At 39.1% G+C, this 25618-nt stretch overlaps 2 protein-coding genes across 10 annotated transcripts in view; one reads left to right on the forward strand and one right to left on the reverse strand.

The window, feature by feature from the left end:
• HEATR5B (HEAT repeat containing 5B) overlaps window positions 1-13879 on the reverse strand; it is a 105453-nt gene extending 91574 nt beyond the window's left edge. For 3 of the 5 annotated variants that reach the window (XM_032353021.1, XM_032353018.1, XM_032353022.1), the window contains exons 1-6: window positions 13797-13879; window positions 12690-12837; window positions 9448-9659; window positions 6553-6661; window positions 4703-4852; window positions 1099-1270 (exon numbers count right to left, since the gene is read on the reverse strand). In XM_032353021.1, coding sequence (XP_032208912.1) covers window positions 1099-1270; window positions 4703-4852; window positions 6553-6661; window positions 9448-9659; window positions 12690-12815 — 769 coding nt within the window. In that variant the 5' untranslated portion in view covers window positions 12816-12837; window positions 13797-13879. The other 2 variants (XM_032353019.1, XM_032353020.1) reach the window with 2 other exon arrangements.
• A 40-nt stretch (window positions 13880-13919) lies between these two features.
• GPATCH11 (G-patch domain containing 11) lies at window positions 13920-24087 on the forward strand. Of its 5 annotated transcripts, none has more exons than XM_032353029.1 (10): window positions 13958-14098; window positions 14374-14493; window positions 17641-17712; window positions 18262-18488; window positions 19286-19327; window positions 19976-20096; window positions 20264-20354; window positions 21220-21336; window positions 22459-22540; window positions 24020-24087. In XM_032353029.1, the coding sequence occupies exons 3-10, from the start codon at window positions 17654-17656 to the stop codon at window positions 24073-24075; spliced, it is 795 nt and encodes a 264-aa protein (XP_032208920.1). In that variant the 5' UTR covers window positions 13958-14098; window positions 14374-14493; window positions 17641-17653; the 3' UTR covers window positions 24076-24087. The 5 variants fall into 5 exon arrangements, with proteins under 5 accessions (XP_032208923.1, XP_032208921.1, XP_032208920.1 ...); XM_032353031.1 differs by having other exon boundaries at window positions 13958-14035; XM_032353032.1 differs by lacking the exon at window positions 14374-14493 and having other exon boundaries at window positions 13920-14005.
• The last annotated feature ends 1531 nt before the right edge of the window (window positions 24088-25618 follow it).

Below are 25618 nucleotides of genomic sequence, written 5' to 3' on the forward strand. Positions count from 1 at the left end.
AATGTCATTGGACTGAAGCTGAAATGACATTCCCTTGTGCAGAAAATGTTTTATAAAGTCTTTCACATATAGCTGCAAACATAATCCTCACAAGATATCTGTAGGAGAGGTATCAAGCTCATGATTAAGTATGTAGAGATCAGAATTTGGCTGCCTGGGTTTGAATTTCAGCTCTGATGCTTATAGAACACTTAAGAGAACACAAATTACACAATCTCATAAGCCTCAATTTCCTTGTTTATAAAGTGGGAATAGTAATAGTATTCATAATTCATAGGGCTTTTGTGAGGACTAAATAAAACAGCTCAGTTATATGCTGAATTCAGTGCCTGGCACATAGCACTTAATAAATGTTACCTGTTATCATCATCATCTAATTGCACGGACTGAAATAATTATCATTAAAGATAAAGAGACTAAAGCTCAAAGGGCTTCACAGCTAATTACCATAAGAGCTAGGACTTGAATCTATTACTTCTGATTCTCCTGCTACACAGAGCTAGAGTAGGGGTGGGGACAGTAGCAGACATGGCCGGGCTCCCTTACGGTCCACTTACAATCCTCACTGAGGCATCTCTATGGAACTATGAGACACAGCAGAAACCACATGACAAATGTCTCTGATTCTGCTTACAGTAATGGCCAAAAAGAAAAGAAAAATAATACTGTTCTATAAAAAGGATCTACTCATCAGAGATTGAAAGTCATATGAAGTGAAAGATTCCAGTCCCTTGAAGATTATAGAAAACCATTATGTAAATTTGCTTGTTTATATATTCAGTATACTTGATATATATCATCTCGTATATTATAACCATAAAAAAATGTCTTGTATTGCATGGAGCACTGGGTGTGATACATAAACAATGAATTTTGGAACACTGAAAAAAAATTAAATTAAATTTAGTTTAAAAAAATGTCTTGTCTATATCAAGGAAAATACCATTTGGGTAGTTCCATTCCCTGAAAAGGTAGACAAAGACACTTAACAATTTAAATCTTTCAAGTGACTTACCTATAACAAATAGCTTATTTAGATAGATTTCATATACCTTCAAATACCTGTTACAGACTACATCAGGGATTGGTAAATGATACCTGTTGCTTGTTTTGGCATCAGCGCTGTAGCCATGACTGTTCCTAAGAGTTTAGACACTGCCACTCGAACCCCATAATTTGAATTTTCCAAAGCCTTAAAGCAGTGAGTGGCAATATTTTCTAACTCAGCAGTCCACATGAACACAGCTTCATTCTGCAGTTCTAGTAGACACTGAAATTTAAAAAATAAATAAATAAATACATCCGGGAACTTCCACTTCCAGAGATATAACAACAAGAATCAGATTTACTCTGTCTCCTGAAATAACCAAAAAATTAAAATCCATCAAACAACAGTTTTCAAGACACTGGACATCAATGAAGGATAGAAATCCTTAGGAGATGGAAACAAACTGAACTCTAATTGTCCCAGCTTATGGCCTCTAGAGAGTTTTCAGTACTTAGGAGAAGACACTTAACACTGAACTTCTGTACTAGAAAGAAGAAAGGTCTCAAATCAATAACCTCAGCTTTTACCTTAAGAAACTGATGATGTAGAGCAAATTTAGCACAAAGTAATCAGGGGAGAAAAGAGAATAATAAAGATAACAGAGCTGAAATAGAGAACTGAGGAAGAACATAAATAAAACCCAAAGCTGCTTCTTTGAGATGACCAATAAATATGATAAATCTCTAGCCAGACAGATAAAGGAAAAAGATACCAATTACTAAAATTAGGAATAAGAGAGGTCACATTACTACAGATTCAATATATATTAAAAGAACAAAGAGAATATCATAAACAATTTTATGCCAATAAATTTGAAAAATGAAACAGACAACTCGCTAAAGAAGAAAGATAACCTAAATAGCCCAGCATTGATTTTTAAAATTGAATTTGTAGGGACAGCTAGGTGGCTCAGTTGGTTAAGCATCCAACTCTTGGTTTAGCCTCAGGTCATGACCTTGGAAGGGGAGGTCCTGGGATGCAGCCCCCATGAACAGTTCCTCAGTCAGCAGGGAGTCTGCCTGAGATTTTCTCCCTCTACCCCTACCCTATACACTCACTCATGTGAGTGCTCTCTCTCTCAAATAAATAAATAAATCTTAAAATTGAATTTGTACACAAATAAAACTGGGGAAAACTAAACAAGATCAATGGACTATGGCAATGTCAACACTATTATACTAGTTGTAATACTGTATAATACTTTTGCAAGATATTACCTTTGGGAGGAACTGGGTAAAAGTTTATAAAAACATCTCTACATTATTTCTCATAATTGCAAGCAAATCTACAACTATCTTTAAGAAATTTAACTAGAAAACAGCAACAACAAAAACAACATAAGAAATCAAATATTAAAACAAAAGACAATTAACAAAATCCAATATCCATTCCTGATAAAACCTCTTAGCAACCTAGGAATATAAAGGTGCTTCCTCAACTTGATAAAAGTCATAAAAAAAGCCCCAATACTTAACACTAAATGGCAAAGAACTGAATGCTTCCTCCTTAAGGATCTGGAGTAAGACAAGGATGTTTGCTCTCATGTTTTTAATTCAACATTGCGTTGAAGGATTTAGCCACGGCAAAAGGTACCCATACTGGAAAAGAAGTAAAACTGTCTTTATTCTTAGACAAGATTGTTTATGTAGAATATCTGATAGAATCTATTAAAAGAGCTGACAGAACTTGTAAGCCATTTAACAACATCGGCATATACAACATCAATATACAAAAATCAATTGGATTTCTGTGTTAGCAATGAACAATTAGAAATTAAAATCTTAAAAATCAATGCGATTTAATATAGCACTGAAAAATATTAAATACTTAGGAATAAATCTGACAAAAGATGTCTAAGACCTATAAATCGAAACCACAAAATGTTGCTAAGAGAAAATAAAGAAGACCTGAATAAATGGCAAGATAGAACATGTTCAAAGATTAGAAGATTTAGTATTGTTAAGATATCAACTCTTCCCGGGGCGCCTGAGTGGCTCAGTGGTTTAAGCCTCTGCCTTCGGCTTGGGTCATGATCTCAGGGTTCTGGGATCGAGACCCACATCGGGCTCTCTGCTCAGCAGGGAGCCTGCTTCCCCCTCTCTCTCTGCCTGCCTTCTGCCTACTTGTGATCTCTCTCTGTCTATTAAAAAAAAAAAAAAAGATATCAACTCTTCCCAAATTGATCTACTGATTCATTGTAAAATACCAGCATGAATCAGAATCCCAGCATGCTAATTTTCTAGAAATTTCTAAGTTAATTCTAAAATTCATATGGAAATGCAAAGAGCCTAGAATATATTACTTTGAAAGGAACAAAGTTAGAAAGTTAACACTTCCTGGTTTCAAGACTTATTATGAAGGTACAGTAATTAAAACAGTGTTACGGACATCAAATGTTATGGACATGGCACATAACAGAGTCCAAATATAGACCCATACACATACGGACAACCAACTTTCAATAAAGGTGCAAAAGCAATTTATGTGAAGAAAAGACAGTGTTTCCAAAGTGGTACTAGAACAAGTGAATATACATGTGCAAAAAAAAACAAAACAAACAAAAAAAAACCTTTAATTCATACCTTGTACCATATTTAAAAATTAACTCAAAATGGATCATATATCTCAGTATAAAACTATGAAACTTCCAGAAGGAAACATAAGAGAAACCTTCAGTTAGGGAAAATTTTCTTAGATACAATACAAGCAGCACAGTCTATATAAAAAAATTGGTAAATTGGACTTTGACAAAATTCAAAACTTCCCTTTTTTTCCTTAGAAAGGCACTATTTAGGGAATGAAAAGATAGGCCACAGTGGAGAAAAAGTATTTGCAAATCGTCTATCTGATAAAGAGATACATAAAAACTCTATATAGTACTATCAAAACTCAGTAATAAGAAAACGAACAACTCAATAAAATAACAGGCAAAAGATTTGAATAGATTTTTCATCTAAGAAGATATGGATGGCAATAAGCATGTGAAAATATGCTCATCATTGGTCATTAGGGAAATATAAACTAAACACACAATGAGATATGGGTACATATCTATGAGAATGGCCAAAATGAGTAAGACAGACAATACCAAATGAGGATCTGGAGGAATTAGAAACCTCATACATTGCTGGTGGAAATTTAAAGTGATACAAGTACTTTGGAAAACAGTTTGGCAATTTTTTTAAAAAGTTAAACAATGAATCTATCGTACAATCCAGTTATTCCATTCCTAGGTATTTACCCAGGTAGAATAATACATACGTTCACACAAAAACTTGGATACAGATGTTCATAGCTTTTTTCCCAATAGCCTATGCTGGAAGCAATTCAAATGTCCTTAACAGGTGAAGGAACAAACTAATTGTGGTACACCCACACAATGACATACTACTACTCAGCAAAGAAAAGAAATGAACTAGCAACACATATAACAATATAGATGAGTCTCAAGGTTAATATGCTGAGTAAAAGAAACCAGACCAAAGAAAGAGGGCCCATACCACATGATTCATTTGTATATAATTGTACAAACTGAATATAATCCATAGGAACAAAAAGTATGCTATCACGTTTTAAAACTTTAAAAGAAAAAAAAGTCATTGTTTAAGAGGAAGCCAGAAAAGGAATAGCTTTATAAATCAGACAAGTACTAACCTTGGCAACTGCACATCGAACAGCCATCGACCTGTCAGTCAAGAGGGACCTGGCATTCTTGTAAATATCACGATGAGAGGAAGCTGCTGCACCTCCCAGTCCATTCAGAACTTTCTGTAGGCTCATTAAGATTTCACTTCGCCCTTGAGACTAGACATGAACATAAATCAAAACTAAAAACTATGTTGTAAAACAAGTTCCATGATTAAAGAACATACCAAAACACAAAAGTTTTCTGGGCTTCATGGTTTTGTAGTCTTACCTTTACACTGTAAACAGTAAGTAATGAAAAACAAAATAAAATAAAGTAGCCTAGAAAGTACCTGAAAGGTAAGAATAATTATTAACTTCAATTAAATAATATCTTGCTGAGAAATATGGTTACCACAAGAAAACATATTCTAATGTTCCCACAACATAAAGTACAACTTAATGAGAACATGGAAACAATTTCAAAAACTTCAATATCAATATCTCAAGGGTCCAAACTTTCAGATGTGAATGGGTAAGCCAAAAGTAGTTAAGTAGTAATATAAACCATCTAAAAGAAGAACCATCCAACACATTTAAAAAACCTGTTACATAGATATAGTAAGCTTTCATCTTATAACTATTTCAAATTTGTTTTCATACTCTTACAGTACTTGGTTCATATTTCTTGGAGTACACTCATTCAAACACAGATCTCTTCCACTAGACTGAAAGCTTTTAAGAGATCAGGGACCATGTCTTGCTCGTCTTTATGCTTACTAGCTGACAATATGTCCTCAATCACTGTTTTATAATAAATGACTAGGCAAGTAGTACCCAGAAGAAATGCTGTCCAAGAAATTTTCAGTTTTCTGAGATGGAGGAATTGAACTGTGAGAATCCAGGGCTTGGTCTAGTTTTAGTAACACCAAGTTGATAAGGAACCTTCAAAAGTAACATCAAATTGACATGACAAAACACAACTATTTTTACTCAGTATTAGCTGCTGTGGATTGAAGTGTCCTCCAAGAAGATTCGTTCAGGTCTTAAGCCCCATTACCTGTGAATGTGACTTTATTTGGAAATAAGAAATTAAATAAAGAAAAGGTCATACTCGATTCAGGTGGGCCCTAATCCAATCACTGGTATCCTTACAAGATGAGAAGAATATGGAGGCAGACTACAGATGCACAGGAAAAACACCGTGTAACAATAGAGGCAGAAATTAGAAGTGCATCTAGAAATCAAGGAATACTAAGGAACACCAAGGATTGCCAGCAACCACCAGCGGTGAAGAAAGCCAGGAAGGATTCTTCCCAGGAGTCTTCAGAAGCATGGCCCTACCAACACCCTGATTTGGGATTTTTGTTTCCAGAATTGTTAGAAAACAAATTTCTGTTGTTTTAAGTCACTGTGGTCATTTATGGCCTAGGCAACTCTAGGAACCTAATACATTAGCTATGGCACAAAAATAAAACAGCAGTGCAAAAATATCCATAGGGCTAAATAAGAAACAATAGGTAAACCTATTTTTGCCAAGGAAAAGCATTCTTTCCCTTCTCACTGAAATATACGGTAATATACATTAAAGAAGGGACAGGTAAACTCTTTTACAAGTAATAATCTTGTTTTTATTAACATATAATGTATTACTTGCTTCAGGGGTACAGGTCTGTGAATCATCAGTCTCACACAATTCACAGCACTCAACACAGCACATACCCTCTCCAATGTCCATAACCCAGCCACTCTGTGCAAGTAATAATCTTAAATTACCTTCTTACTAAGCAGTATGAGTACCACAGTGACAGAAAAAAAATACTGACATCTAACTCCTGCCACAAGCAAAACATTTAAATAATATTTGTTATAAAACTTACCTCTGCACTTTTTAGAGATTTCAGAAGATTATTCACTGTCTCTGGAAAAGCACTTCCTAACATTCTCCCCATTTTTTCATAAAATGCTCCAACACAAGCCACTGCAGCCCTATAAGAAGTGATGTTTGCACCCGTCATTGTTCAGATTAATAATACAATTTCACAATACCTTTTTGATTTTCAAAAATCAATTTGTATTGGTGGAGGATGCTTTCAGCTACAAATCCTTAATTCTCAACTTTCAAAAATACCTTGTTTATCTATTCTTTATAATTCCAACAACTATGGCTAATCAAACTGTATTCTTGTTAGAAATATAAGAGAATAAATATATATTCACATATTAAATCATACCTTTCCTTTGGAAAGAAACCCAAGTATTCCTTTCACGAAGACTTCCTAAATTATGTCAATCTACAATGATTCCTCCTCTTCTCTCATTACATATAAAGTTTAAAGTTAACCACTCATTTTGATAAAAATTAATCTAATTACTGTGTTCTAACTTGACTATTTAAATGTGTATATCTTGGGGGGCCTGGCTGGCTCAGTCCGTAGAGCATGTGACTCTTGATCCCCTCAGGGTCATGAGTTCAAGCCCCAACATTGGGCATAGAGTCTACTTAAAAAATAAATATAAATAAATATAAGTAATGTTATATCTTATCCTACCAGTGGAAATGTAAAATCTGGAAACAGGGAATCTATCTTACACATTTTTTTATCGCACACAGTTCCTGCCTCTTAATATATAAATAATAGTAAAAATTACTCTTAAAATTTATTTTTATGGCTTTCATGGAACATTTGGCTACACAGAAGAAGAAATATAACAAAAGCCCATCTCTTCAGGACAGAGGAAACCACTCCATCATCAGTTCTATGAATAGCAGAGAAGTGAGTAGCTGTGAGTTTAGTGTACAGGCAGGAGTACAGGACAGAAGTAAAGAGTGGCATCCTAGAAGTCTGGCAGATCTGCGACTAAGTCCTAGAACCTGCCACCTAATAATAGCTACGTATCCTGAGCAAGTTTACTGAGGCAGAGATATTAAATACATATACCTCACTATCACATATGTAATAAATAGGAGAATCAGGGAAACCTTCACCTGGTTGACCCTAAATCCTATGCTTCTTTCAGTATTCTCCAGGCTGCTAACAAAACTAAAAAGGACCAAGGTCACATGCCAGAATATTTAGAGAATTCCTAAACAAAACCCATGAATCCACTGGAAATACATATGAATAATAAGGAATATATAGTAAATTCTACTTAAGCAGAACGAGAAGGTAATGTGTGGATTTGCTAAGTGGTGGAGAACTAAACCATCAAAGTATTAACATAGCTTCAAATTCCAAAATAAACTGGAAAACACTAGGACTCTCTAACCTCTTCTAAAACTTCTGAGATCTACATCTATTCAAAACAACACAAAATCTAATCACAACATACCTGTACAGTTGAGAAAAGACCTAAAACTCAGTGTCCAGGGTCAGAATAATCTCCCCGTTTCCTCTCTAAGCTATTTCACTGGTCCAGGCCCCTTGCATGGCATTCTAGAGATGTGTCCTTGGCCATCCTCTAGTCCCCAAAAGGAACCTTCCTAGGTAACTTTATGTATACCAAAGGGTTCCTAATCTCCGCTCCACTTGCCAAAACTACATTCTCAATTCAGAGCTCTGAAATCTGGACCACAACTTCAAACTAGCTACTACACACTGTCCCTTGGATGTTCCCTCCTCTACTGCAAATCAGTGCACCCAGAACTGAACTTCTCATGTTCCCCTCATGACTTGTTTCTTCCATTTTGCATCTTTCTGAAAAGCACTGTAAGTAAAGTATAAAGAACCTACTTTTGCTCCCAATGAGAAGTTTCCTTCACCTAGAAAACAGGTTAGCCAACTACAGCCTGTAGGCCGAATCTGGCCCATCATCCAGCCTGGCACCTGTTTTTGCAAATAAAGTTTCACTGGAACACAGCTCTTTTATTTACACACAGTCTATGGCAGAGGTGAACAGTTGTCACAGAGATGGACAGTCCACAAAGCCAAAAAGTTACTACCTGGCACATTTTCATAAAGTCTGTCAATCCCTGGCCTATCACATCCATCTTCCCATCTTAACCACTTACTTGACTAACCACCATGTGTTGTTCCCTGTTGTTGATCTTCGGCTGATACCTCTTTGGGAAGCCTCCTTGACCCTGTTCTCCCCTTAGGCCACAGATGAGTTATTTTCCCCTTGACGATACTCCTCACTAGGAGTAGTAGGCTTACCAGTATACAACTGCTGGTTTTCTTAGTTGACCCTCTCATAGGATGCACCCTATAGCCATTAACCTGAAGGCTTGCTCTGGAAATGTCTATCCATGACCCAAGCCACAAGTATGAGCCAGGAGTTGGGAAGGCCTTAATCTAAGGTCAGTAAACTTGCAAGCAAAAGGTCTCTGCCTCAGCTACTCAATTCTGCCACTAGAGCATGATAGCAGCTACCACCTAAATGAATGGGCATGTCTGTATTCCAATTAAACTTTATTTACCAAATAAGCGGCAGCCTGAATTTGGCCTACTGGCTAGTTTGCTGAGTCCTGCCTCAATCCCATCATCTAGAAATGCTTTACTTTTCTTTCTATCCCAGCCAAGAATATTCTCTCCATCCAAATTTACTAAAAGACCTCTGTGCAAATTGCTGACATACCAATTCTCTGTCGTTTCTAAAAGTCCCAAGCGTGATGAAACAGCTTGAAAAAGAACCCCTTCCCCAGACCTACTTAGATCTTTCATTGTCAAGCAACACACCGCAGGTTCCACTCACCTGGGCATCTTTATGGTCAGTGGTCCCTTATTAAGATAAATTATTCTTAAAAAAAACAAAATGTCACAGTAAGTACTTACAGTTTTGTTGGTAAGTAGGCTGCAGTGTCATCTTTATTTCTGATAATGTCATTACATTTATCAAGCGTTTGAAAAACCGTAAAAGTATCCCCAATGCTATAAAGAGCTGCAAGATTTTTAGCCAACAGTTTTCGTGTAGGTGGTCCAGGCGAACTACTTATTAATCCAGTTAATTGTTCAACAAGTTTTTTCTGTTTTTCCTTTACATCAGTCTGTTACAAAACATAAAGAATATTATCAGTTTTTTCTTATATATGCCTTTGTTACCTTTTAATAAAAATAAAAAAATACTGAACAGTTAAAATCTAGATTACATTAGGCATAAAACCATACATGAAAATTTTCAAGATAAGGAACACTTTGGCAAGAGATGAACCATTCTTGGGATGCCTGGGTGGCTCAGTCTGTTAAGCGTCTGCCTTCGGCTCATATCATAATCCAAGGGTCCTGGGATCAAGTCCTGCATCGGGCTCCTTGCTCAGCAAGGAACCTGCTTCTCCCTCTGCCTGTGCCTGCCACTCTGCCTGCTTGTGCTGTCTCTCTCTCTGACAAATAAATAAATAAAATCTTAAAAAAAAAAATAAAGAAATGAACCATTCTTTCCTAGATTAAGTATTATCCTTCATTCCCCTCCAATGCCAAAAAGGTAGCTACCAATTAAAGTGACTACTCTAGATCCAAAAAGTTTCCACACCAACTTACTAAGAAACCAACAAAGGATGTAAAATACCGGGCATGTGGACAACTGAAGTCTTAGAACCTAGCAATGCTGCCCTGTAAAAGCAAAGTCAGTAGTTCATAAATTATAGGTCATTGAAGGAAACTGAAAGAAACTTCAAGAGCCATAGACAGCACAAAAAGAAAAATTCAGATACACCATAATCAATACTGAGAGTTCACTCATTCATTCAAGAAATGCCAGTTGTGCACTTATTAGATGCCATGCGCTATTTTCTAGGCACTGGGATGGAACAGCGAACACAACAAAGTCTCTGCTCCTGTGAACTTACAGTCTAGTGGGGAAAGACAGAGTTTACCAAATATACAAATGAATAGTGTAAAGTCTGTTTTGTACAGATTAGTAAGAAAAGCCCTCCCTGAAAAGAACTGAAAGTGTGAGCTATGCATATATCTGCGAGAAAAACATTCCAAGCAAAGGGAGCAAGGGCAAAGGCCCTGAGGTGGAAGCATGTTTAGTTGAGGACAGCAAGATGGCGAGTTTGGCTGGAGCATTGTCAGAGAGAGGAAGTAGTGGATCTAGATTAAGTTGGAAGGGTAGAAGGGACCAAACTGTATAGCGAGCGCCTTACACACCACTGTAAGAATTTTCTATGTCATTCTAAGCAGGAACTTGAAGCACAAGAGGAATGCGATCAGAACGTTTTAACAGGCACATTCTGAATACTGAGCAAAGAATACTCTACAAGGTATATGGCTGGAATATGGTGAGCACTTGGGAAGTTCCCAGATGAGACATGAGGATGGGAACAATGGCAGTGATGACCAATAACTGAATTCTGGACATACTGGGTGGGTAGAACCAATGGACTTGCTGATGTGCATGATGTGAAGTTTGAGAAGAAGAGAGAAGTCAAGAATGACTCTAAGGTTTATGACCTGAGCAACAAGAAGGAAGAAATGGTCGTTTCCTGAGAAGATGAGCACTAGGGAAGGGACAGGTTTAGGATGGGGAAATCAAGAATTTGGCTTTGAGTATCTTAATTTTGAGATGCTGTTTAAGGAAGAGGTAGTTGGGTATATGGGAGTTATTATTGTATAGATGGCAGTAAAAATCACGAGATTATGATATCATTGAAGGAATAAATACCTACAAGTACTTTTGTATTTTTCAACTGCACAACAAAACAAAAAATTGAGTAAGTGTTTCAAGGTAGAGGATCAACTATATCAAACGCTGCTGATGGTCAACTAGGACAGAACACTGACCACTGGCTGGAAGAATCTGAGATCACTGATGACTAACCAAGATCATATCAGTGAAATGTAGGCAACAAATTCTCACTTAGAAGGAGTTTAAGAGAAAATAGAAACTTTGAGCTAAGAACTGTAAATGAATCTATGCATTAAATTTGTCTCTCCAGAAATACTACTAAAACGATACTAAAGGGCAACCTGCCCCCACCCCCAAAAGAGCCCAAATCTACAAGAGCAAAGAAAATGGTAAAATAATCAACAGAAAATATAGAGGCCAGGTATCTCAAATAGGGAAAGCTGAGAAGAGACCCAACTTACATCACAGAATCCCATAAAGCTCATGTTTGTTTTGTTGTTGTTCAAAGCTCTAGGCACTTTTGGAGGAGAGACTGAAGTTGCGCCTAGAGCTAGAGGAAATGGTTGAGAGTCTAGATGCTGTAAGACTCTCTTGCATCTCTCCTCCACTCCAGACTTAGGGAGCTCAGCACAGCTGTGAGCTGGGAAAACTGCACTGAAGACAGGGGGATTAAATGGAAGTTTACATACTGGACGTTGAAGCTCCTAGCCATCCCGAATTCCTAGAATCTAGGCAGCCGCTGACACACTCTAGGACACTAGAGTAGAAATGTCCATTCCAGGGAATGAGTAGCTACGAGAAACCTATGATACCAATGTCAGGAGTTCCTCAAACAATAGGACTAGCTACAGTGAAGCACAGTTAATGAACTTCATCCTGCCCAGGGAACTTACTACTCACTCTTAACCCACTGAGCCACCCAGGCACCCCCTACTCACTCTTAAATTTGAACAGATGCCAAACATCATCAGGTATTTGAGGAAAGCATCTAATATTAAAGACAGAAAATAAAATGTACACACAAGGAAAAGCAACTAGGATAAAAGAGATTGTGTAGGCAGAAGAAAACAGAAAGGGGAAAAAAACCTATTATAATTCCTCAGAGAGATAAGTGAAGATACTGGGATTGCTAGGCAGCACTTTAGGACCACTTGAAGTTGGAGATAAATGAATATAAAATGACAGCAGTCATATCATATTTTTCTCCAGTCACATTCAGTTGTCCAGGCAGATACATGAAGTAGGCAAAAGTTAAAATGAGATTCAGGTCTTGCAACAAGACAGAAAAAGGACAGACAACAATTTGTATTCCAGTGCTACATTCTCAATTCCATAAGTGACCTCACAACTTTCCCAAAACATAATGTTTGTTTTATCACAAATCATGAACATATAATATGCTTCGTTATGTAAACCCAGCTGGAAAAGAAAAAAAAAAAAAATACCATACCTTGTTGGCAGCAACCAAGACTTTATCAAGAAATCGCAACCATTCAAAGATAAAAACTGGTCTCTTTGCCTCAGTGATTTGAGCCAAAGCTTCTTCATTTAGCAATAAACTGTGGGCTAGCTCCATTACTGAAGTTTAAAAGTCACACCTAAATAAATTAAAAAATACTTGTTAGGATTTTTTAATGTTAAAAGTCAAGTTTAATGAATGTAACCACTTAAAAAATGAAAAGTAGGGCTTTACTTTTCACTTCATTTGGGGGAAATTTACATAATTTCTTTGAGATTAAACCCAAAAACCGAATTCTAAAGGACCAGCGTAAAACGAAAACAAACATAAATGAAAGTCATGCGTGGTGAGGAAGAATGAACAAAGGAATAGTTAAAATAAATTTTGTAAATAGCAGGGCACCTGGCTGGCTGAGTCAGTAGAGCCTATGACTCTTGAACTTGGAGTTGTGGGTTCGAGTCCCTCGTTCGGCATAGAGATTACTTAAAATATAAAATATATAAATACATATGGCAAATAAGGCATTATCCCAGAAGAAAAATGCGTAGAAAAATGCATGTCATTAACTTATTCCACAAATGGTAAAACTTCGGCAAGATCAAACACCAGCTGGGCCTGACAATCCATCCTCCTCTTTTCCAGCCCACTGCTCGGTGCACAGCACCCTTACCCTCCCCTGGCCCAGGAGGACGTCAAAACTCCCAGCATAAAGATGTCAAACTGGAGGTCTCCAAAAGCCTTCCTACGGGGATGGGGTGACGGAGCCACATCCCCGTGGCAACCCCGGGCGCTGCGAGAAATGCAGCCCGCAGAGGCTGTGCGCGCTGCAGGTCCGGGTTAACCCGGCTACTCGGAGGACCACCGTAGCTCAGTACCGGGCCTAGGGGAAATGCAAGAGCCCGCCGCAGGCCTCAACAGGGCCATTCGGGCTGTCAACCGTAGGTGACGGTGGCCCGGAACCGAGCCTGGAGACTGAGAAAGGAAAATGTTCATTACAAACTCGATTTTCCTCTCCAGCCCTCTGAAAACGTAACGGGGGGCAGGGGGTTGTGTGCATGTCACCGTGCATGCTTTGGCGGCAGACGCGGGTGGCCTCACCTCCTACTCTGGCAGGGGCTGAACAGCTGAGTTCCGGGGCGAGAAGCATCTGCCAAACGACCCGGATGCCCCGCCTCCCGCGCTCCGGCCGGCAGGAAACGAATGTAGAACGCATGCGCGGAAGCCTAGTCTTGCGCAAGCGTACTAATCACATCCTCCTAGTCCTGCCTGCCACAGGTTTCCAATTGATGGCTCTGTTGGAAACTCAGGTGGGACCTGAGGTTCAGACGTCGCACGGTGTAGGTGGGCGCATGCGCAGCGCGCGCTCGCTGGAGCTGGCCGGGCGAGAGTAGAGCTGCCAGGTACGGGGGTGGGGACGCTGGGGACCCCAGAGGGAATAGTAAAAGGTGTTGGGCTTTGCGCTTTTTCTGACGACCCCGTCACACCATCACTGACTACCCGCTCGGGAGTCGTTGCGTCTGCGGGATGCTTGCAGCTGGGATGGACGCGAGAAGGGAGGAATCGGGTCCCTGGGGTGGGGATGGGGAGGACTGAGGCTTTTCTGGTTAGGTCTCTGCTATACGTCCAGCTGCGTAGCCCTTCTCTCCCCTTGGATGTGTAATGGATTTCTCCGTAGGTCTGAAGCAGCCTTCGTGTTGCCGCCTCTCTGCCCGCTCTCTGCCGAACAAAACAAGACAAACCTTACCCGAACCAGACCTACTACGGTCTAACAAACTGGCTAACTCCATTCTTCCAGGTATTCAGACGAAAAGCCTTGGAGCAATCGGTGACCTCGCTCTTTGACACACTGCTTCCCATCTATTAGCTTTGCCTTTAAAGTATACCCAGAATCCGACCGCTCCAAACCACTTCCGCTGCTGTTACTGTGTCATCAGTGCCTGGATTATCGCTTTACGAAGTTTGTCCTTATGCTTGATGCGAATGGATGATGCTAAAGTATATTGTACCCACAAAGGGAAAGTTAAAAAAAAAAAAAAAAAAAACTGGAACCTCCATTCAGATCTGCCTAACAGTTAAGAGCTAAATGGGTCCCTTAAAAATAATCTGACCTGGTTTGCAGTAAGCAAGAGCACTGAGACCTGGAGTTTTTTGTGTTTGGCCATACTGAGCCTTAGTTTCTCCAACTAATAAGCTGGACTAACTATTCCTACCTTATATAGTTGTTAATGGTTAAATGGAATAAAAATGTTTGAGATACCGGGTAGGCGCTAAACCATTATGTGTAAAAGTACTATTATTAAAAATGAAAATTTTGTTGAAGTTTAGAGACAGTGGGTGAATTACCACAAATGCTATGTATAATCATGTATTTTTACCTTATTAAAATAAAAATAAAAAATGATAATGTTTAAGGATGCACACATGGCTGATGAAACTAGAAGTAAGAAAATTATACAATTGGTAGGGGACAAAGAGGACTCCTAGGTAGCTGACAAGGGTCGTGATATGGGTGATGGATTATATTATCTATTACGGTATAATAATTTATCCCAAAATATAGCAGCTTGAAATAACTATAATCACTTATTCTCTCACAGCTTTATGGGTCAGGAATTTGTTAGTAGTTTAACTTAAGTCAGACTTTCTTAAGAAGATGTAGTGAAGATGGTAGCCCGGGCTGAATCATTTGAAGGTTTGACTGGCACTTGAGGCTCTGTTTCTAAGATGTCTCAATCATGTCTAAAATGTCTCAAACATGTCCCAACTTTGTAATGGTTGTGAACAGGGGACCTCAGGTCTTCCTATGTGGACCTTTCCATAGAGTTGCTGAAGTGTCCTCACTACATGACAGCTGACTTTCTTTAAAATGAGTAATCTAACCAGAGTTAGAGTGATCTAAGAGCTGTAGTATCTTTTATGACCAATCATTTCCACAGTACCCTATCGGTTACAGGTCAATCCTGGTCACTGTGGAAGGGGACTGTGCAAGGATGTGGAAAACCAAGAGGCAGGAATCATTGGGGGCCATCTTGGAGGCCACTGCTTGGTTACAAGAGTGTTTGTTTCATAAAAGTACATTATCTGTACATCTGTTTTAAGACATGATGACCTAGGGAGAAAAGTGTTCTATTATTACAAAATCACAAAGACTCTTCTTGTTCTTACCATAGCTAGACATTTAGAATTTATGGTGTTTGGGCCACAGTGGTAGGGAACTTGTCTTTGGGGTTTACAGCCCAGTTAGGAAGAATACATTAAGAAACTATAAAAACAAACAAAAACAGTACAGTAATAGTTTTCCCATCCAGTGTAATTGTCCAGACTCTCAGTTGCAGTTGACAGAATCCCTATTCCAAGTTTAAGTCGTGAGGAAATTTATCAGTCCGTCTAGCTTGGAAGAATGTTAGATCCCAACATCAAAGAAAGTGCTATAAAAATCAGGGTCTTAGGAACTAGACTTAGAGACTCACTGCTTTTAGGACTACTTTTGTCCATTTTTTCTATCTGGTTTCATTCTGCAGAATAGAATCTCTTCATATGGCCAGGAAGGTGGCCATCTGAAGCCCAGCTTCACATACTTCCAGTATGTGAAGATACCAGTATGTGAAGGTATCTCTCCCCCCGCCCCAAATCTGTATATTCTTATCATGTAAGGAAATAGACGCTTATCTTCCCTGGTTAGTTCATCACCTCCTCTGTTGCTGGGACATAGTATACCAGAATTGGGAGTCCCTGGTACGAGTACTGAGATTGCCACCCTCCACTAGAACCACATGGAGAGCAGAGGGCTAGGTTCCCAAAGGAAAGGATACAGGTAAAAACAGCATGTGTGCACTGTAACCGGTGACTCCCTTTGTAACTAGCCACTGGACCAGCCGCATTGATATCACCTGGGAGCTTATTGGAAATACAAAACTTCAGGCTCTAGCTCACAATCAGACTCTGGATTTTAAGAAGCTCCTGAGGCAGTTCCTGTACATAATAAAGTTTAAGATGCACCTTTCTTGATAATTATGTTATCCCTGTAAGGGAAAATAGTTACATGATTTTAACTGTTTTGGATGGAAACTCTCCTCAAAAAATGTTTCCATATACATGAGACGTTAACTGTATCGAGTTCCAAAGGAGCAGCTTGGACGTGGAGTGCTGTAGAGCAATGCCTGAAATGGTCAGCACAGACCGAAGGAGGGTCGCCAAGGCCCAGAAGGAAGGAAATGTCTGTAGTATGTTCAGAGGCCAATGAGAAGCCCCTATGACTTGACCATTGAATCCTAAGGGAGCGTCAGGGGTCAGACAATGAAGGATCCCTTCTGCTACTGTGTTTAAGTGACTGGTCCTCCAGTGCCTACAGAGTAAAGCTTATTGAAGGATTTGAAACAGGTTAAATGACCTGACTTATTTAAAAAAAAAAAAAAAAAAAAAGTACACTCTGGGGCCACCTGGCTGGCTTAGTGGGAAGAGCACAGGACTCTTGATCTTGGAGTTGTGAGTTTGAGCCCCACGTTGGGTGTAGGGATTACTAAAATAAAATGAGCTTTGAAAAAATAGCTGTCTTTAAAACAAACAAACAAACCACTCTGGAGAGCATGTAGGAAAGAGATTGGGAGAGGAGAGGCCAAATGCAATGAGAACAGTTAGGAAGTAGTTGTAATAGTTTAGGTGAGAAAGAAATGCCTTAAATATAGGAAAAATGAGGGGTATTATAGAGGAAGTCTTGGCAGAGGTTTGTAAGAGGTCAGGAATGGGCAGATTGTAGTGACATTCATTTGGAAATAATAGGGGATGAAAGAAGCTTGGGGTAGAAGAGAATGAGTTATTGGGGAGCTTCACACAGAAAGCTGCTGGGAGGCACTTGAATGTGTGGGAGAGCTACAGAGAAAGGTCTATTTCCATCATAAACTGAAATAATAGGTATTGTTACTTTATCCTATTTGATTTGTAGATACTTTTGCCATATGAAGTTGAACATGGCAGAAGAAGAGGACTACATGTCTGATTCCTTCATTAATGTCCAGTAAGTAAAGATGTATACCTCATGTAATAGTATGTAGGAGATTCCTAAGTAATAGCATTGATTTTAAATGCAAGTTGGAAGGTTAGTTCTATTGCTTTATGGGAACATCTCCTACATTTTCATACAAATATACTAGGAGCCTTTATTTCCCTTTTAATGCTAAACATTGACTTCTGCCCTTGGTTCTTGTTACTCTTCTCTTTCAAGGAAATTTCTCTTCTGCTTTATTTTATCTTATTGTCTCTTCTAATTAGTATTCAGCTTTGCTCTTTATTATGTCCAACCTCCTAGAAAAATTAGTGTAAAATTACTATTTCAACTCTCTACTTCCTTTAGTTTCCTACAATCTGGCACCAGCCTTCATTATTTTTATTAAGACCGCCATTCTAGAGGTCACTGATTATGTTTTAATACCAATAATAACCAATAATAACAAAGGTGATCATAGAAGTGCTACTGAACTTTTAAGCAGTGTCAAACGAGTGAGTAGCAAAGTTGTGAGAAAACTTCATGTACTCATCCAAAATCCCCTTTTCCCTTATTCTTCAGACAAGACATCAGACCGGGATTGCCAATGCTGAGGCAGATCCGAGAAGCCCGTCGAAAAGAAGAAAAGCAGCAGGAAGCTAATTTGAAAAATAGGCAGAAGAGTTTAAAAGAAGAAGAACAAGAAAGACGTGATATTGGGCTGAAGAATGCATTAGGCTGTGAAAACAAAGGGTTTGCTCTGCTCCAAAAGATGGGATATAAAAGCGGTCAGGCCCTTGGCAAGAGTGGTAAGTTCCATCTAGACAGAAGCAGGTGTTCCTAACCACCAAATGCTGATCTACTGATGAGTACCAGAGACGACTCTTTATCCAGCTGCACCGAACTTTAAACAACTTAGCTAGTCTCTTAGGTGCTCACAAGCATATGGACAACTTTCATCTTCCTTCACCACTTCAGACAACGTTTGCCATCAAGAGCTACTTATTAGCCCAGCTTAGCCTTGAAGATGCTAACATCTGGGATGGGCAAGACTTAGAATGAAGGCAGCAGCTAAGAATGGTGACAAGAGAAGGGTTGAGGAGAGCAAGGGCCAAAGGACAGTGGAGTGACATTGAGGAGGATGGCAGGACTCTCCCCGCTTGCTCTGTACCTGTGGCAGCTGCCTCAATGAGCACCTGCTGGGACAAGCTCAGTTCCTGCTTCCCTTCTAGAAAGTGAGACTGTTTAGTAAGATGGAGAGGTCAGATGTTTGTAGTAAACTGTCTTTCTCATTTTCTCTTCTTTATTATAATGGCTTTGATCCTCACCCAGCAAGGCTTTGGTTTCTCTGGAGGCTGCCGCCCTCTTGGACATAGAGTATCTGTGTTTTCACTTCTGGAAACCCTACCTTCTCAGGGCAGAGGGGGCTGTGGGTCATCCTTACTAAGGAGCAGGTATTTGAAGGCCAGGGAGGTAGTTGATGATAGGGTATATTCAGTAAGCCGGAGGGGTATGTATAGAACATCGTAATATCGCATACCAGGTTCGCCTATAGTTTGCGGAAGAATTTCTAAAGTAGTTTGTGTGTTTTGTTCTCTTTTCTTAGGGGATGGTATTGTTGAGCCAATTCCTCTCAACGTCAAAACAGGTATATAATTATTTTTGAGCATATTTACCAGTAATAATAACTTACACTTAGATCTAGCACATGTATTTGCTTACTAAATACTTTTTTATGGTAGCACTGTTACAGTTCTTGTCAAAGGAAGCCCTCTGTAAGATGTTTCTTAAACTTCTAAGTCTTTTAAACTAAAAAATAAAAGTTTGAGTGTAAAATAAAATTTAAATCATAAAAATATGGGAAAAAATTGTAGTGACCATTAAAAATGCCAAGCTACTTTTCTCCATTGAAATCCGTCAAAATTTTCTAAGACAGATTTATCCATTTAGTGTTTTTCTTAATACTTTGGATGAATTAAAGAGAAAAATAAATATTTTATTTGTTCATTATATTTATATGAAAGTATAACAGTTGATCCTGTTTTCCCAATTTAAAAAATTTTATATAGCGTGACTATCTTAGGAGATCAGACTAATGATCTTTGTATAAATCAAATTGTGAGTTTGGGTTTAGGGGGAAAAAAAAATCTCTGTTATTTTCTCCTATCGTTCATGTTCATTGATTTTAAGTGATTGTCCTCCAATTGAAATTGTGTGTCATTTACAAATATGTCAGTAGCCATGTTTTCAAGTGTGAAGCCAGCAGCCTCCTCAGCAGAGTTTGCTTTTTAAACAGGGAAAAGTGGTCTTGGTCACGAGGCATTGCTGAAGCGGAAAGCAGAGGAAAAACTAGAAAGCTACAGGAGAAAGATTCACATGCAAAACCAAGCTGAAGAAACAGCTGCAGAGCAGTTTCGGTAACACCTTGTACTTGTGCTGGGTTGGGTTTCATCTTGTCTTTACTGGGGTATGTTCTCTGGAAGCTGGGCACATAGAATGGGCGAAGAGAGTACAGACTCTCGTGGACTGTTTTCTTCTTTCAGTGAGACTGTGATTGTTTGATTGGATTTGATTTATTTTTTAGACTGCGATTTAAACATAAGCACGATGAAGTGAAGCTGGAAGGAGACCTGAGGAGAAGCCAGCGAGCCTGCCGCCAGTTGGATACTCAGAAGGCAAGCCTTTCAGCTGTGTTCCAACTGGAACACTTTTTTTGCACCCAGTGTAATTTGCCCTCTAATTAGACCCAAAAAAGAAAGAAAAGAACTCCCAAACCCACTGTATCTAGCCTGCTACCCCATAAAGCTTTCATTTAATGGGCACTACTGATCTTTGATGACTGATACTCAGATGACTTGTCCGCTGCAGGAACTGGGGTGGTCTGAATTACCCGGTAAGCCTCAGATAGCGTTTTTATATTTAATTGTTCTCTACTTATTTGAGTATCGATAACTCAGAGCTGATGCGTGTGGAAATCCTGTTCACCAGAATATTTGATTAACCAGAACAACCTATTTTTAGTCCATATTCAGTACCTCATGCATCCCTAACTAGTAAAATCATGGTAGATTACTATTTTAGATGTCAGTGGTTTTTACAATTCTGTTTTTTCTTTTATTTTTATTTTGCTTTGCGCTTATTTTTTATTTTGATGTTTTCACCAAAATAAAATGACTTCATTTGAAGTCTCAAAAACGTTTGTCAAATTTCCCTCATATGTAAATAGATCTCTGGAAGCCATCTCTCACTTTTCTGTATTCTCATAGCATTTTATTTTGTGTTTGTGTCATGACACTTAACATTTCTAGCTTATATGTATTAATTTATACCCATTAGGCTACATATACCCAAGGCTTCTTGTCCCCACTAGACCGGCAGCAACTTGGGGACAATATTCCAACTGGGTCTTTATTCCCATGGTTCATGCAGCACAATGCTTGACTCTCGAGGCAATTCAGAAAATGTTGAATTGAAAGAATACGAATTCATGGTGACATGAACATATTTGTGTTTAACTGGGAATAATTTTCTCATTTTCAGAACATTCAGGTTCCGAGGGAAGCGTGGTACTGGTTGGGGCTTGAAGAGGAGACTGAGGAAGAGGAAGAGGAAGAAAAAGAGCCAGAGGAAGATGAATATAAGAGTGAAGACTTAAGTGTATGTTTTGCCACCAGTTGTTTGATCAGGGGGTCTCAGCCTTGGCACCTTTTTTTTTTTTTTAAGATTTTATTTATTTATTTGACAGACAGAGATCAGAAGTAGACAGAGAGGCAGAGAGAGAAAGGGGGAAGCAGGCTCCCTGCTGAGCAGAGAGCCTGATATGGGGCTCGATGTGGGGCTCGATCCCAGGACCCTGGGATCATGACCTGAGCCGAAGGCAGAGGCTTTAACCCACTGAGCCACCCAGGCGCCCCGTCAGCCTTGGCACCATTAAGGCTTTCAGCCCAGTGATTGTTTGGGGGCAAGGGCTGCTGTTCTGTGCCTCGTAGCATCAGTCCTGGCCTCCACGCAGCAGATGCCAGTTGTATCTCTCCGTGACAACCAAAAATGTCTCCAGATGCTGCAAAACACCTCCGTGGGGAATAATCAGCCCTTGTTGAGAACCATGACATTATAAGTTTACCAAAACTTTATATAATTTCTTCCTTTAGCTTCAGTTTACACTCTCAGCTCTAGTTTGGATGATGGATAAACTGCAAATGTAAATTATTTTAATTTCTACCTTATTGCCTGTTAAATTTCTGGAAGCGATTCTATAGGAGTACCTCTCTCCTCTACCCACAAAGCAAAAAAAAAAAAAAAAAAAAAGTTCAAAGGAAGTAGAGATTATTCAAGAAAGGAATCCTATTTCTGTGGTTATTTATATATGAGCATTTTGTAGGAAACATTCCTAATTTGAAAAACCAGTGTTCCACTTAGCTGGGAGAACATTGGTAAGAACTTTAAGGACAAAGGGAGACAGTGTTCACTCTCATCCCACTGGGGAGGAAGATTCTTTGAAAGTAGAAGGGGTCTTTAAAGGAGGCTGATTAAAACAGCCCAAGCCTCATTTTCTAAATGTTAACAAGTGGTCTCTTTGTGTCTGGCAGACTTGTGAAAATATCAGGGTGGCTGATGAACTGGGATATGTTCTAATATACTCTGCCCTTTACACTTCTACCTGGTTAAGAGAGTAGCAGAAGATTTATGGCCTTGGGCTAATTTGGCAGGATCCAAAAGACCAGGAAACCAAGATTCTGTTCAGTTTGAACTATTCATGTGCCTGTGTCCTATGTCTAGGTACTGGAAAAATTACAGATATTGACTGGTTATTTAAGAGAAGAACATCTGTATTGTATTTGGTGTGGAACAGCCTATGAAGGTAAGATACTTGGCACTTTTTCAAAATATTGAACACAAATGTTCTTTAATTTTTTTTTGAACTTTGTGTGTGTGTGTGTGTGTGTGTGTGTGTGAAAAAGTCACATTCCCCAAAGACAATGGAAATTCTTTTTTTAAAGATTTTATTTATTTGAGAAAGCGCGTGCAAGAGAGCACAAGCAGAGAGAGAAGCGGGCTCCCTAGAGCCCTACATGGACCTGGGATCATGACCTGAGCTGAAGGCAGATGCTTAACAACTGAGCCACCCAGGCGGCCCTGACAATGGAAATTTCTTATTCTATCCAAACGACAATGTGGAATCAGTGTCTTAAAGCAATAGTGGATATAGAAATAATTGAGGTCTTTTTTTTTTTTTTTTAAATCTATTTGAGAGAGAGAGCATGAATTGGGGTGGTGGAGGAGAAGCAGCCTCCCCATTGAGTAGGGATCCTGACTGAGGGCTCAGTCCCTGCACCCTGAGATCATGACCTGAGCTGAAGGCAGACACTTAACCACCTGAGCCACTCAGGCATCCCATTAACTGAGGCCTTATTAAAGATGCTTTTAACTTTTCAGAAACTAAATGTGCAGAAGGGAATTTTTTCAGTCTTCTATTTCAAAAGAAAGAACTTTTGAGTCTTGGGGATGATTTATTTTCATGCTTTATTTATAAAGAGTCTTTCTTGAGCTATAGTACTTGAAAGATATTTAAAAATTTTTAAAGATTTTTATTCCTTTGTTTGAGAGAGAAAGAGAGAGAGAGAACAAGCAGGGGGAGCAGCAGAGGGAGAGGGAGAAGCAGGCTCGCCTCTGAGCAGGGAGCCTGATGCAGGACTCGATTCCAGGACCCTGGAATCATGACCTGAGCTAAAGGCAGATGCTTAACTGACTGAGCCACCCAGGCACCCCTATTTAAAAATTTAAAACTAGCTTTTTGGGGGCCTGGTTGGTTCAGTTGGTTAAGCGACTGCTTTCTGCTCAGTTCATGATCCTGGAATCCCTGGGATCAGCTCCCTGCTCAGCAGGAGTCTGCTTCTCCCTCTGACCCTCCCTCTTTTCATGCTCTCTCTTAATCTCTCTCTCTCATTCTCTCTCTCTCTCAAATAAATAAATAAATAAATAAATTTAAAACTAGCTTTTGTGTAGTTATTGTCCCTGAACTACAAAAATCAGAATCTTGAAATCCACTCCATTTTTTAAAATTTTATTCTATTTTAAGGAAAGAAAGGGGTTTAAACCTGGCCAGATGTCTTATAGAGCCACATACATTCCCTTTTAAAACATTCACCCAAGTTGCCTTTGTTAACTTGAATTTAAGGACTTTTTGACAGTTAAGACTGGTTAGTTCTTATTGTATCTCCCTGGTTTAGCGGAGTAAGTAGCAAACACAACTACAAAACACGTTATGTTAACATAATTTTCTGCAATAGTTTACCATATAAGTCATACTAATCTTTCATTTTCTCCACATAAATCACAGATAAAGAAGACCTCTCTTCAAATTGCCCAGGACCAACTTCTGCAGATCACGACTAAGACTATTCTCAATAAAGTAAAAACTTGGAAAATGTCGCCTTTACCTAAAAATAGACAATTGAGCAGTTAGAATTCCCAAATTATGCCAGTAAAGAAAAGGGGCCTTTTATATGTTGTGTTCTTTTTGTAACTTGGGAAGTATTTTGTATTTTATAGTTGTTCATCGACTTAAAAAAAACAATGCTATTTTAGAACACAAGTGTTATAGACACATGTAGTTACAATTCATGACTCGATTGTGATGCTTCTGGGGCTTAAGAATACCTCTCTTATTCCCCTCTTCACTTTGGAACAAATTGAGAAATAAGACATGGGAGTCAGAGTCAAAGTGTCAGCTTCATTATCAGTGAAGCTGGAGTAGAGGGCAAGGTTGGCTTGTTCTCCTATCAGGCTCCCTAAAATATCTCTGCCTGGACACAACTGCAGATCTCTGCCTTGCCAGGGATAGAGCCCACCTTTGCATTCGGAAACCCATTCAGCTTTCAAGAGAATGGTTTCAAGAGAGAGAACACACCAGGGGCTGGGCCACACGTGCTGGCTTCCTGCCTCCCAGATCGCTCATCAGATGAGACACCTGTCTGTCGAGAGGAATGAATGAGGATTCATGGAGCTTGTTCCCGCACTTCTGTCTCCCAAGGAGCAAGAAAAAGTTCCATCCCTCCATGCAAACATGAGAAGGAGGGAAGGATATTTCCCTCGGTAAGACTGCTATCAGAGGCAACATTCCGTTAATGCTACTTCGATCTAGCCAATTTTAGAAACAAAATAATTAAGATACTTCTGGCAAAGTCATGACTTTTCATGAAAATGTGAATACCCATTGTAAGTGAGCAACTGCAGGTTTTGGCCAACGAAACTTAAAAACTGGGCATAACCTTAACTATCTGTTGATCCAACTACTTACTGTTTGGGAGCCCTTGGACAACATTCCCAGCAGGTGTTAATCCAACCTCTGCCTTTATTTTTCCAGACACAGAGGGCTGACTGCCTTAAAATGGGTCATTCCATTGCTGCGTAGCTCTATGTGATTTTTTAAAGTTATTCTAAAATCTGCTTCCCTGTAATTTAATCAAATACAACTAAGGACATACTACGTGGCACACCTCTAAAGATCTTCAACCAAAATATGACATCAAAAATCACAGAACTTTTTTTAAAGTTCACAAACTCAGGTGCTTCCCAAGTGGTTTTGATTCAGCTGGTCTAGGAGAATTTCTGGATATTTGTATTTATTTTGAAGTGTTAAGAATGAGTCTGATAAGCACCTGTGGATAAGAACTAGTGCTGCAGGCTAAATGTAGAGCACTATTATCTTCTGGGGTACAATTTTACAGCTCACCTTTCAGTACCATTGAGCAAGAGATCACGCTCCTTCCTCTTATAAAAAACCACACACTCAAAAACACAGCAAAAACCAACTTGTATTTGTGTTAAGATAATCAGTAATACAAGTTGTATCAGCCTCTGACCTAATATGACCTAATTCATTTGTTCTCAAGTTTAGCTTGGGGAGTTTAAAAAGGAAATACAGTGTGGTACCTCC

Source organism: Mustela erminea, chromosome 7 (genome assembly GCF_009829155.1).
Source record: "Mustela erminea isolate mMusErm1 chromosome 7, mMusErm1.Pri, whole genome shotgun sequence".
Classification (NCBI taxonomy): domain Eukaryota; kingdom Metazoa; phylum Chordata; class Mammalia; order Carnivora; family Mustelidae; genus Mustela; species Mustela erminea.